At 44.8% G+C, this 13,622-nt stretch overlaps 1 protein-coding gene across 1 annotated transcript in view; it reads left to right on the top strand.

The window, feature by feature from the left end:
- The window catches only part of TOX4 (TOX high mobility group box family member 4), a 39,448-nt gene that overhangs the window by 1,268 nt on the left and 24,558 nt on the right, over positions 1 to 13,622 (top strand). Inside the window, exon 2 of the mRNA XM_034427057.3 lies at positions 10,279 to 10,347. Coding sequence (XP_034282948.2) covers positions 10,279 to 10,347 — 69 coding nt within the window. The remainder of the gene's footprint in view (positions 1 to 10,278; positions 10,348 to 13,622) is intronic.

Here is a 13,622-nt window from a genome sequence, read left to right as displayed (position 1 = left end):
TCTATCTTCTCTCTCTTATTTATCAGTCTGTGATCTGTCTATATCATCTGTGTCTGTATCATCTGTCTGTCTTCTCTCTCATCATGTCTCTGTGATCTGTCTATATCATCTGTCTATATATGTCTGTCTGTCTATCATCTATCTTCTGTGTCTATCGGTCATCTATCTTCTCTCTTATCTATCAGTCTGTCTGATCTGTCTATATCATCTGTATCTATATCATCTGTTTGTCTTCTCTCTCATCTGTCTGTGATCTGTCTATATCATCTATGTCTATATATGTCGGTCTGTCTATAATCTGTCTCTATCCTCTTATCTATCTGTCTATCTTCTGTGTCTATCATCTATCTTCTCTCTCTTATTTATCAGTCTGTGATCTGTCTATATCATCTGTGTCTGTATCATCTGTCTGTCTTCTCTCTCATCATGTCTCTGTGATCTGTCTATATCATCTGTCTATATATGTCTGTCTGTCTATCATCTGTCTATCTTCTGTGTCTATCGGTCATCTATCTTCTCTCTCTCTTATCTATCAGTCTGTCTGATCTGTCTATCATCTGTATCTATATCATCTGTCTGTCTTCTCTCTCATCTGTCTGTGATCTGTCTATATCATCTATGTCTATATATATCGGTCTGTCTATAATCTGTCTCTATCCTCTTATCTATCTGTCTATCTTCTGTGTCTATCATCTATCTTCTCTCTCTTATTTATCAGTCTGTGATCTGTCTATATCATCTATGTCTGTATCATCTGTCTGTCTTCTCTCTCATCATGTCTGTCTGTGATCTGTCTATATCATCTGTCTATATATGTCTGTCTGTCTATCATCTGTCTATCCTCACTCTTATCTGTCTATCTTCTGTGTCTATTGGTCATCTATCTTCTCTCTCTCTTATCTATCAGTCTGTCTGTGATCTGTCTATATCATCTGTATCTATATCATCTGTCTTCTCTCTCATCTTCTGTCTGTCTGTGATCTGTCTATATCATCTGTGTCTATATATGTCTGTCTGTCTGTCATCTGTGTCTATCCTCACTCTTATCTATCTGTCTATCTTCTGTGTCTATCGGTCGTCTATCTTCTCTCTCTCTTATCTATCAGTCTGTCTGTGATCTGTCTATATCATCTGTATTTATATCATCTGTCTGTCTTCTCTCTCATCTTCTGTCTGTCTGTGATCTGGCTATATCATCTGTCTATATATGTCTGTCTGTCTATCATCTGTCTATCCTCACTCTTATCTGTCTGTCTATCTTCTGTGTCTATCTGTCATCTATCTTCTCTCTCCCTTATCTATCAGTTTGTCTGTGATCTGTCTATATCATCTGTATCTATATCATCTGTCTGTCTTCTCTCTCATCTTCTGTCTGTGATCTGTCTCTATCCTCACTCTTATCTATCTGTCTATCTTCTGTGTCTATCATCTATCTTCTCTCTCTTATCTATTAGTCTGTCTACCTTTGTCTGTGATCTGTCTATATCATCTGTGTCTATATATGTCTATCATCTGTCTCAATCAATCTTCTCTCTCTTATCTATCTGTCTATCTTCTGTGTCTCTGTAATCTGTCTATCTTCTCTCTTATCTGTATGTCTGTCTGCCTCTCTACTGTGTATGTATCTGTGATCTGTCTATATCGTCTGTGTATGTCTTTCTATCATCTGTCTCTATCTTTTCTCTCTTATCTATCTTCTGTCTTTCTATCTGTCATTTATCTATATCTATCCTCTCTTATCTGTCTGTCTATCTGTCATCTATCTATCCATCCATCCATTTATCCATCTATCCACCCACCCACTCACCCATCATCCATCTATCCACCCACCCACTCACCCATCATCCATCTATCTACGGTATCTATCACCTATCTTACCTATCTATCTATCTACAGTGTCTGTCTGTCTCTGTCTAAGTAATCTATGTATCTAATCAAGCATCTATCATGTGTCTGTCTGTCTAACTAACTAACACAGTGAACTCTAATATATTAGGGTGGAGGTCTTCTAATGTATATATTAGAGTTCTCCATGTTAGACAAACTAGAATATTTGTCTGAAATGGTATAGCTTCCTGCATGAGCAGGGGGTTGGACTAGGTCCCTTCCAACTCTGTTATTCTCTTATTGGGGGTGATGTGGAAGACAACAGGTTCTCCCACAGCTATGGTGGAGTGCCTTGCTGCACACAGTAGTTCGTCTCTCTAATAGCTTTCACCTCCTTGCTCCAGGTATGTCACATTTTGAAGGCTAAAATAATGTCAGCGTAGTACAGGTAGTCCTCGACTTATGACCACCATTGAGCCCAATACTTGTGAGACAGTTGTTAAGTGAATTTTGCCCTATTTTACGAACTTTCTTGCCACATTTGTTAAGTGCATCACTGAAGTTGTTAAATTAGTAACACGGTTGATAAGTAAATCTGGCTTCTCCATTGACTTCTCCATTGACATTGACTTTGTCGGAAGGTCACACAAAGGAATCACATGACCCTGGGACTGCAACTGTCATAAATATAAGCCAGTTGCCAAGCATCTTCACTCCTGTGACCATGGGGATGCTGCAAAGGACATTAAGTGTGAAAAACGGTCGTAGGTCACTTTTTCCAGTGCTGTAACTCCGAACGGTCACTAAATGAGCTGTTGTAAGTCAAGGACTACCTGTATTAGTTCTGGGAGACTAATATCCTCCTTATGCCTCCTTGATGTGACCTTCATTGGGGGTAGATAACACTAGGGCCGGGATGAGATATGGATACTTGATGGAAAGAGAATAGAGGAAAAAGAACTATATTGGATCAAAGGAGCATAGATCAGAGGCATGGTCATAAAGTGGCAAAAGATAATGAGAGGGGGAAAAAATTAGTTTATCCTGAAAAATGTGATGGGATATAATGATTCACAGAATAAGAATAACATGTTCAGGAACCAAGCGTAGCTTAATCATATGCTGTGGCAGCGAAGCCATCCTATATACCCGTGATGGCGAACCTATGGCACGCGTGTCACAGATGGCACGTGGAGCCATATTGGTGGGCACGCGAGCGTTGCCCTAGCTGAGCTCCAGCACGCATGCACGTGCTGGCCAGCTGATTTTCGGGCCTTCTGGGCCCAACGGAAGTCAGCAAATGGTCTGTTTCTGGCCTCTGGTGAGATGAGGAAGGCTGTTTTCACCCTCCCCAGACTCCCAGAAAGCCTCTGGAACCTGGGGAGGGCAAAAAATGGGCCTATCGGGTCCACGGTGCCATCACCTGCCAAAAGCGGCGGGAGCACAGGGTGGTCACGCGCACATGCATAGGGGGGGCAGGGCACATAGAATTATGGGTGTGGGCACGTGCACGTGCGACCACCCTGCATTCCCCCCGCTTTCGGCACGCGATGGCAAAAAGGTTAGCCATCGCTGCTATATACAGTATAATGGGAGGATAATCATTACGGACTGAGTATGTTGAAATTTCAATCCCCTGTTATTAATTAACATGGTAAAGAAAGCTTGGTGGTATTAAAATTCAGTGGTTTTCAGTTGTGGCCATTTCCCCCCCCCCCTTTGCTGGAGCTATTTATAACCTTTTTAGGCTACAATGGAATTAGGCTAAACCTCCGGTGGAATTTTGTGACAGTGGTTACACTTTCCGTATGAAGACGTCTGCGATCCTTGGTTCGGTTCTATCTGCGTTTTTATAAAACCGCAATCCAGCTTTCTATTCCTGCTACGATAATGCTCCCAGGATTATTGGGTGTTTAGACAGAACGTTGGATATTTAAACTTTCCTGTCAGACAAGAAGAAGCTGGATGGATTTTGTTCAGGGATCTTTTTACTCCCTAAAATTAAGATGGACAGCACTCGGCTCCATATGTGGGAAATCTCTTGTGGTTTATGTTAATCCTAAAAGGAGTTCTACAGGCACACAATGGAGTGTTTCATTGCTAACATATGGTAGCCTTTTGTTATATATTAGTCCCAGAGCCCCAGTCTTGAATTTCCACGTGTCACTTTTTCTGAGAGGGAGGAGTTATGAGCCCCAGTGTACCTTGAACCTTTCCACATCTATGATCATCTATGAAGCTGAGCTAAAATAGAGTATCCTACTGCATGAAGCACAGTTCATGTTATTGTGGAACAGCATTTCTCAACCTTGGGAACTTGAAGATGTATGAACTTCACTTTCTAGTTGAAGAACGGTTGCTGGAATTGGGGACGTCTAGTTCGATGAAACGAAGGACTAGAGGCGACGTGATAGCAGTGTTCTGATATCTCGGGGGGGCTGTCACAAAGAAGAGGGAATCAAGCTATTCTCCAAAGCAGCAGTCACCAACCGGTGGTCCGTGAGAAAATTTTGGTGGTCCGCAGAAAAATTATTTGCATTTTTTTATATTGCACTAAATCGGGGGTCCTCAACCTATGGCCCCTGAGCCGGATACGTGCAATGAAAGTTTGTGTTGCTGCAGAGAGTCTCCCCCTTCGGGGTCTTTTTGTGCGGGTCGGAGGGGGGCAGAAATTCCAACTTTGGGTCTGCTTCAGCCTCCTGGTGCGGGGCTTTGGGGGAAGGCTGGGGGGGAAGCACCACTGGTGGCGAAGAGCCGGAGGGCCTCGTTCCGCTGGGACTGCATCGTGGCCTGGAACTGGCTGACCATCTCAGCCTGCTGAGCCTCCAGGCGCCGGTACCTGGTCTTGCACTCCTGTGGGTCTTCCCTCTGCTTGGAAAGCCTATGCTCGAAGTCCTCAGTGAGGTGCTTCTGCTGAGCCTCCTTCTTGGTCAGATCCAATTTGAACTGAGCCAGCTGTTTTGCCAGCTCTTTCTCGTGGGGGCTGCTTACCTCCAACAACTGCTTCCTGTTGGGGTCCTAAGGAGCTCGGGCTGGCAGGAGAGGGGTGAGTAGAGGCCGGCGAGGTGCCCCTCGATGTGAGTGACATCGAGTTGGCCACGCCCACCCAGTCACATGACCACCTAGCCACGCCCACCCAGCCGGACATTAGGCAGATCATATTAGTGGTCCGTGGGATTTAAAATTATGAATTTAGTGGTCCCTGAGGTCCGAAAGGTTGGGGACTCCTGATCCAAAGCACCTGAGGGCAGGACAAGAAGCAACGGGTGGAAACTAATCAAGGAGAGAAGCAACCTAAAACTAAGGAGAAATTTCCTGACAGTTAGAACAATTAATCAGTGGAACAACTTGCCTTCAGAAGTTGTAAATGCTCCAACACTGGAGGCTTTTAAGAAGAGATTGGATAACCATTTGTCTGAAATGGTATAGGGCCGTTGGCATAGGCGAACCTATGGCAGCGTGCCACAGGTGGCATGCGGAGCTATATCGGTGGGCACACGTGCTCAGCTCCGACATGCATGTGCGTGCCGGCCAGCTGATTTTTGGGCCTTCTGGGCCCACCAGAAGTAGGAAACAGGCTGTTTCCTGCCTCCGGAGGGGTTGGGGGGTTGGGGAAGGCCTGTTTTTTGTTCTCCCCAGGCTCCAGAGCCTATCTAGGAGCCTGGGGAGGGCAAAAATGGCCTCCTCCCCCCCAGAAACGGCCCATTTGCCAACTTCCGGTGGGACCGCAGGCCCATATTTTTCCCTCCTATCTATCAAACGGACTGTTTCCGGCTTCCGGGGTAGGGTTGGGGGTGGGGAAGGCCATTTTCGCCCTCCCCAGGCTCCTAGAAAGGCTTTGGAGCCTGGAGAGAGCAAAAAAATGGGCCTACCGGGATCCCCATTCCATCGCATGCCAAAAGCATGGGGAGTGTGGGGGGGCGTGATGCATATAATTATGGGTGTGGGCACACACATGCACGCGCCCCCTCACGCTTCCCCCGCTTTTGGCACACGATTGCAAAAAGGTTAACCATCACTGGTATAAGGTTTCCTGCCTGAACAGGGAGTTGGACTAGAAGACCTCCAAGGTCCCTTCCAACTCTGTTATTCTAATAATTGTCATAATTCTAGTTGACGTTCATACATCTAGAAGCTGTCAAGGTTGAGAACACATGGCCAAAGAACAGGGGCGGGCAATCCATTTTCCCAAGGAACCACATGAGAAACTGGTCCTGTTGTTCAGGGCCGAACTAAGAGGACTGTGAAAGTGCACGGGCATGCACGGACATAAATTGAAAAAATATATATATACTAGTCGCCCTCAAAGTAAAATCAATCCACGTGGGCCAGACAAGGGGCAGCCAAAGGGCTGGATGTGACTCAGGGGCTGTAAAACGCCCAGGTCTCCTGTAGAATATTTCTGACCGACATCATAAATATGGGTTGCCTCGCCCAGATAAGATAAATTGTCATTTATTTAATCGCTTGAAAACTAAGCGCTACCTCTGACATGTGAAGAACCCCAGGAACAAAAACATGTAAAGCCTCAAAAGGCATCTGAACATTGCTGACTCCAAGAAGGCTCACAGTTAAATCCTTACCTGGTCCTGTCGACGGTGACCGTTTCTTGCTCTACCTTTTTTTCCTTTCCTTTCCTTTCCTTTCCTTTCCTTTCCTTTCCTTTCCTTTCCTTTCCTTTCCTTTCCTTTCCTTTCCTTTCCTTTCCTTTCCTTTCCTTTCCTTCCCTCCCCTTCCTTTCTCTTCTTCTTTTCTCTCTCTCCTTTTCCTTCCCTTCCTTTCCTTTCCCTTCCCCATCCCTTCCTTTCCCTTCCCTCTTCCTTTCCTTTCTTACCCTTCCCTTCCTTTCCCTTCCCCTTCCCTTACCTCTTTCCCTTCCTTTCATTTCCCTTCCCTTCTTTTCCTTCCCTTCCTTTCCTTTGCTTTCCTTCCCTTCCCTCTTCCTTTCCTTCCCTCTTTCCCTTCCCCTTCCCTTCCCCATCCCTTCCTTTCCCTTCCCTCTTCCTTTCCTACCCTTCCCTTCCTTTCCCTCTTCCTTTCCTTTCCCCTTCCCTCTTCCTTTCCTTTCCCCTTCCCTTCCCTCTTTCCCTTCCTTTCCTTTCCTTTCCCTTCCCTTCTTTCTCTTCCTTTTCCTTCCCTTTTCCTTCCCTTCCTTTCATTTTCCTTCCCTTTCCTTCCCTTCCCTCTTCCTTCCCTTCCCTCTTCCTTTCCTTCCCTCTTCCCCTTCCCTTCCCCATCCCTTCCTTTCCCTTCCCTCTTCCTTTCCTACCCTTCCCTTCCTTTCCCTCTTCCTTTCCTTTCCCCTTCCCTTTCCCTTTCTTTCCTTTCCCTTCCCCTTCCCTTCCCTCTTCCTTTCCTTTCCCCTTCCCCTTCCCCATCCCTTCCTTTCCCTTCCCTCTTCCTTTCCTACCCTTCCCTTCCTTTCCCTCTTCCTTTCCTTTCCCCTTCCCTTTCCCTTCCCTTCCTTTCCCTTCCCTTCCTTTCCTTTCCCCTTCCCTTCCCTCTCTTTCCCCTTCCCTTCCCTCTTCCTTTCCTTTCCCCTTCCCTTCCCTCTTTCCCTTCCTTTCCTTTCCCTTCCCTTCTTTCTCTTCCTTTTCCTTCCCTTCCTTTCTTTTTCTTTCCTTTTCCTTTCCTTCCCTTCCCTTTCCTTTGATCCAATGCTTTGGATCTCTGGAATCGGTGCTCAATTGATGCTTCCTGCGGAAATGAGCAAGTGCTGTAAAGATGATACACCTGTCTTCTAAAATGTCTGTAGAGATTTTCAGTCATCCAGGTCACGGTTGTCCCCAAAAAAGGTGCTTTTTTTCAGGAGGCAACTGGACTTTTCTTGTTTTTATTTTTCTTCTGAAGACTTTTCGCTTCTCATCCAACAAGTTCCTCTGGAAATCGCAGACTACAGGGTCCAGGAACACGACTCGGGTGACCCCGAGGACCCAGATAAACTCCCAAGTGCTTCAACGACCCCCTAAAAGGATGCAAATGCCCAGCCGTCTGCAAGGAACAGAAATCCTTCCGTTCCCCACTATCCTGTCAGAGGTGAAGAAGCTTCTTTGGATGAGAAGCGAAACGTCTTCAAAGAGAAAAGAAAAACAAGTCCAGTGCCTCCTGAAAAAAAGCACCTTTGGGACTACCTGTCCTCTACCTCCACAAAATGTCCATGCATTATAAAATCCCACCTGGCCGAGCCAAACTTTCCAACACGGCAACGTTCCCCCGAGGCTTGTGATAAGAGAAAGACCTCCTGACCCAGCCAGACCGCGAGTAGAGAATCGTACTAACTCTGCTCTATGGTGTTTCATGACTCACACTTTCCAAACGGTTGAAAGACGGCAACTTAACAAAGGAGTATCATTTCCGTTGAAGATTCTCAAATCATCCAGGCAAGAGATGTTCTGAAGGTTGTCTGAAGGTCGAAGCATGGCAGCTGGACCAATTTGGATCCAGTTGCCATGATTCATCCTTCAGACTATTTTTTTCCCACGTTCAGTTGTCAATGCTCCCGAGTGGTGCGGTGGCCTAGAGGTGGAGCTCTCGCCTCCCAATCAGGAGGCTGTGAGTTCGATGCTAGATAGAGGCAGATATTTCTCTCTCGGGGCACAATGAAAATATATCTGCTGAACAAAACTCCACACTGGCGATAGGAAGGGCATCTGGCCAGTAAATGCTCAGCTCCCGCAAGGGATTATGGGCTCGTTAAAAGAAGAAAGTTGTCAATGCTCCTATTATTATTATTATTATTATTATTATTATTATTATTATTATTATTATTATTATTTATATTTCTATACCGCCTTTCTCCCATAGGACTCAAGGCAGTGTACAGCCAAGAAAAATATAGACACACAAACATCATAAAATTGCTAATTAAAATTATTACTTAGTTTGGCCAATTAAATAAAACCCAGAATTAGATAACATTTTAAAAAATCATTCACATGTTAATATGTTTAGCCCCTCCTGTTGGAACATCAGGGTCTTGAGGGCACAGCAGAAGCATGGAGATCACCTTTAGAGCGCTCCATGGCTTAGGACCTGGTTATTTACGGGACTGCCTGCTACCACCAATAGCCTCCCACCAACCAGTATGCTCCCATAGAGAGGGGCTCCTCTGGGTGCCGTCGGCCAAACAATGTCGACTGGCGGCCCCCAGGGGGAGAGCCTTCTCTGTGGGGGCACCTACTATCTGGAACGAGCTCCCCCCGGAGATACGGAGGATCCCGGATCTGCGTACCTTCCGTCACGCGCTCAAGACTTTCCTCTTTCATCAAGCCAGCCTGACCTAAGTCTTTCCCCTTTTTAAATGGAAATTTTAAATCTGGTTTTAAATTATTGGGGTTTTAAATTTGTTCAGCCAAATTATTTAATTCGTTTTAATCTATTTTAAATTTTGTATTTATATGTTTTATTCTATGGCTGTTCACCGCCCTGAGTCCTTCGGGAGTAGGGCGGTATACAAATTCAACAAATAAAATAAAATAAAATAAAATAAAATAAAATAAAATAAATAAATAAATAAATAAATAAATAAATAAATAAATAAATAAATATTTCGTATCTCTGGGGGCAGTTCGTTCCAAAGGGTTGGAGCCCCCACAGAGAAGGCCCTCCCCCTGGGAGTCGCCAGTCGGCATAATTTGACTGACGGTACCCTGAGTAGTCCCTCCCTGTGAGAACGAACTGGTTGGTGGGAGGCTATTGGTGGCAAAAGATGGTCTCGTAGGTACCCAGGTCCTAAGCCATGGAGCGCTTTAAAGATGATGACTAACACCTTGAATCAGTCCTTGTGTTCCACATCACCCTGTGTTCCACATCACGCTGTCATCGTATCGTTAAACCTGGTTTGTTAGAATAAGTCAGAGTTGGGTAGGCTCGTTTCATCTGTCATGCTAAACCCGACCTCTAGACCAAGATAGCTGGTTCTCATGTTTTACCAAAGACAAGCAAACCACAGTGTGGTTCCACCTAATGTCTGGTTTGTTGGTTTCGTCTCTTAGTGCAAGGGTCCCCAAATTTGACAACGTTAAAGACTTGGGGCGGACTTCAACTCCCAGAATTCCTCAGCCAGCATGGTTAGCTGAGGAATTCTGGGAGTTGAAGTCCGCAAGTCTTTTAACATTGTGGAACCCCTGTCTCAGTGTCCCAATTGACACTTTTTTTTTTTTTTTAATTTGATTTATATGCCGCCCTTCTCCGGAGACTCAGGGTGGCTTACAATGCGTTAAGCATTTACTTTTGTAAAGCGGCCACGAAAAACCCTGCATCACCATCTGACTCCCCCCCCTCCTTCGAGAAAAAGGCAATGAATTCAGCTCTAAAACTGCAATAGATTTCATCAACTTCTAGCTACACAAATATTGTGGCTTTATCCCAGCCGCTCCTGTATTGTATTGCTGGTTTAAGATAAAAGGGAAGAGAAACTTGATTGACTGATGTTTTCCTTTCTCTCCTAAGTTCCCCGGGGGAAATGAGAATTACCTGGCTATCACGGGGACGACCCACCCTTTCCTGTCAGGGGCTGAGGTGAGATGGCAACCGGGCCGGTGTTTTCCTTGCACGGACTTGCGCGCGGAATGGCGGGGCGGGACGGGCTCTGCTGCATGATCGGACTTGGGAGTCCAATGGACTATTTGTAGTTTAGGGTACCGCAAAATTATTTGCATGCCGAACAGGGTGGGTAAAAAAAAAAAATCAATGATTTAAAAAAAGAAATTAAAAAAAAATCTGATTTTTAAAAAAAATTAAATCAGATTTTTTTAAAAAAATTTAAATCGGATTTTTAAAATTTTTTATCAAATTTATTTTAGAGTCATGCCATTGTCAAGTGCTCTGATTTCAGAGAACTGCCCGCAATATTTTCGGCCAACTTTGCTCCAAATGATCTAGATGGAGATCGCTCATGGGAATGTTTTCATTATTTTTATTTATTTATTTATTTATTTAATTTTTATACCGCCCTTCTCCCGAAAGACTCGGGGCGGTGAACAGTCAAAATAACATACATATAAAATGTGAAATAAAGCAATTTAAAATAATTAAACCAATTTGGCTCATCAGTTAAGCATCTTCAGCATAAAAATTTAGAACAATTAGAAGAAATTTATGCTAGCCCGGCTTGGTGAAACAGAAAGGTCTTAAGTGCATGACGGAAAGTACGGAGATCTGGGATCATTCGTATCCCTGGGGGTATCCTGTTCCAAAGGGTAGGTGCCCCCACAGAAAAGGCTCTTCCCCTGGGAACCACCAGTCGACATTGCTTTAGTGACAGCACCCTGAGGAGGCCCACCCTGTGGGAGCGTACTGGTTGGTGGGAGGTTATCGGTTGCAGAAGGTGGTCTCGTAGGTACCCAGGTCCTAAGCCATGGAGCACTTTAAAGGTAAGAACCAACATCTTGAAGCGCACTCGGAAGACCATCAGGAGGCAGTGCAGGAGAGATGCCATCAGGAGCTCGCGTAGGAGAGGTGTTACATATGAGCGCCATGTCACTCCCAATATCACCCGCGCAGCTGCATTTTGGATCAGTTGGAGCCTCCGTGTGCACCTCAAGGGGAGCCCCATGTAGAGAGCATTACAGTAGTCCAGACGGGAAGTGACGAGGGCATGAGTGACTGTGCATAAGGAGTCCTGATCCAGAAAGGGTCGCAACTGGCGAATCAGGCAAACCTGATAGAAAGCTTCCCTGGCCACAGCCGTCATATGCTCTTCTAAAGACAGTCGCGTGTCCAGGAGGACACCCTCTCCGTGGGGGCCAATGACTCGCCCCCAATAGTCAGCGATGGTATCAGCTGACTATATCGGGATGCCGGCAGCCACAGCCACTCAGTCTTGGAAGGGTTGAGTCGGAGCCTGTTTCTCCCCATCCAGATCCGCATGGCTTCGAGGCACCGAGATATCATTTTGTATAATAGAGCACAAGAACTTGTACAAGATGGCCAAGTTTTGTTTCTCTCAACAAAACATTGCCGGAGATACTATGTCTCAAAGTTTGCTGGAACCTCAGAGTCATACTGTAGAAGGCTGCGGTATGGGGGGTCACACAAATGACTTTTTCTCCGCAAGTGTTGCATCGGCACATGTAATGCTTTACCAATGTTCATTGAGGACATGTGTGCATGTTTGCACAAAATTTCATTGAAATCCGTGATGGTCGAGCAGGGACAACCCGCCCCCCCCCCCCAGAACACTTGACATGGCATGACCCTTTAATAAAACGCTTTTGGAGTAAAAATCTATCTAAAGATAGTTTTCTGTTTAAGATACATTAATAATTTAGTTTATTCAGCATGGAATGGAGCTTAGTTACGTAGCATGAGGCTATATGTTTTGCAATATTTACATTTTTGGTAAACTCGTTCAATGAACCCAAGCTCTGCAAGCTGAGATAACCTGCCCTGCATTGATGCGTTCACACCATTTCACAGTAACCATGAGATAAATCATAAAACGAAGTTCAGGAATAGTCCTTTATCCCATTGTTTTGCAAATCTTATGTACACTACAAACTCTATGATGGTTTGAGGAGAAATGCCTCTGTGCCATTGGTGGGATCCTCCCGGTTTAACAACTGGTTCGGTGATCGCGCGCTCTGTGCATGCGCGCAGTTTGAAGAAATCTTCACTTCCGTGTTTCTTCGGAGGAATAACAGCTGATTCGCGCAGCAATTGGCTCTGCCGCTCGAATCAGCTGAGGAGATAAAGGTAGGAAAATAGTGCAGGCCGGCGGGTTGGCCATCTGATCGTCGGGGCGAACCGGTTCGCTCCCAGCTGATCATCAGAACTACCGAACCGGTAGAATCCCACCACTGATCTGTACCACCAGGTTCTTAAGGGTGAGGAGGAAGGGCAAGCAAATAAAAATGAAAGTGAAACCTTCTAAGCAGCTGATAAATATAATATTAAAGAGCACCTGTCGTTTCAGATCCATCATGGCAGCGCCTTTTAGTGGGCATCCACTCATCTGCTGCCCGCCACGTCCCTCACCTTGTTGTGTCACTGTCACATCACCAGCCGTCCCATTAAAAGTGAATGGGTCTGTCAGTGAGTCAACAGCGGGTCAGAAGAAGAGCCGCTGCGGGACAGAGATGACAGATGCTGTTTTAAAAATTAGGATTTAAATCGATTTAAATCAAGCCTTTTTACTAGTGATTTAAATCGTCTTGATTTAAATCAAATCCACCCCGAGGCCGAAGGCTGCTGATTTAAGTTAACTGTTTTGTAAGGCTAGAAATTCGAAGCCGGATAAGTTTCAACTGTATGCTTTTATGAATGTAACTTGCCACTGGGAAGACCCTCCTACGTGACCCCTTCCTCCAAATTGATGTGTTTTTAAAAAAATCTGAACGGTCATTTTTTTTTTTTTTCAAATCATCTTTATTTACATTTCAGTTAAAAAGAAAAGACAACACAACATAAAGTGACAGACAAAAAACAATACAACAATAAACATACATACTTCCATATAGTACCTTAATGAACAAATATTCGGTACTATAACTCTATATTATATTCCGGAGAAGACAGAACAGCTTATATACCTTAATACATCAATTAGGTCTATCCGACCTCACTTATCCTATATAATATAAGTTTCTCATTAAATACCGTTCCTCGTCTAATGTGGGTTATAGTTTCCTCTTTTCTAACCATATGAAATTTGTCCCAAGCTAAACCTACTTGTGAACGATCATTTTTATTAATCCACATGAAAGTCCCAAAGACACTGAATATGATTGCTGGTTCAGCCCAGCTTATGAAGTCAAGTCCTCCTCGGATTTTTTTTTACCGTGCCCTTTATGATC

This window comes from Pantherophis guttatus, chromosome 4 (genome assembly GCF_059756535.1).
Source record: "Pantherophis guttatus breed Tessera chromosome 4, ASM5975653v1, whole genome shotgun sequence".
Lineage (NCBI taxonomy): Eukaryota > Metazoa > Chordata > Lepidosauria > Squamata > Colubridae > Pantherophis > Pantherophis guttatus.
Note: the sequence above shows the minus strand (reverse complement) of the source record. Positions and strands in the feature narration are given on the sequence as shown.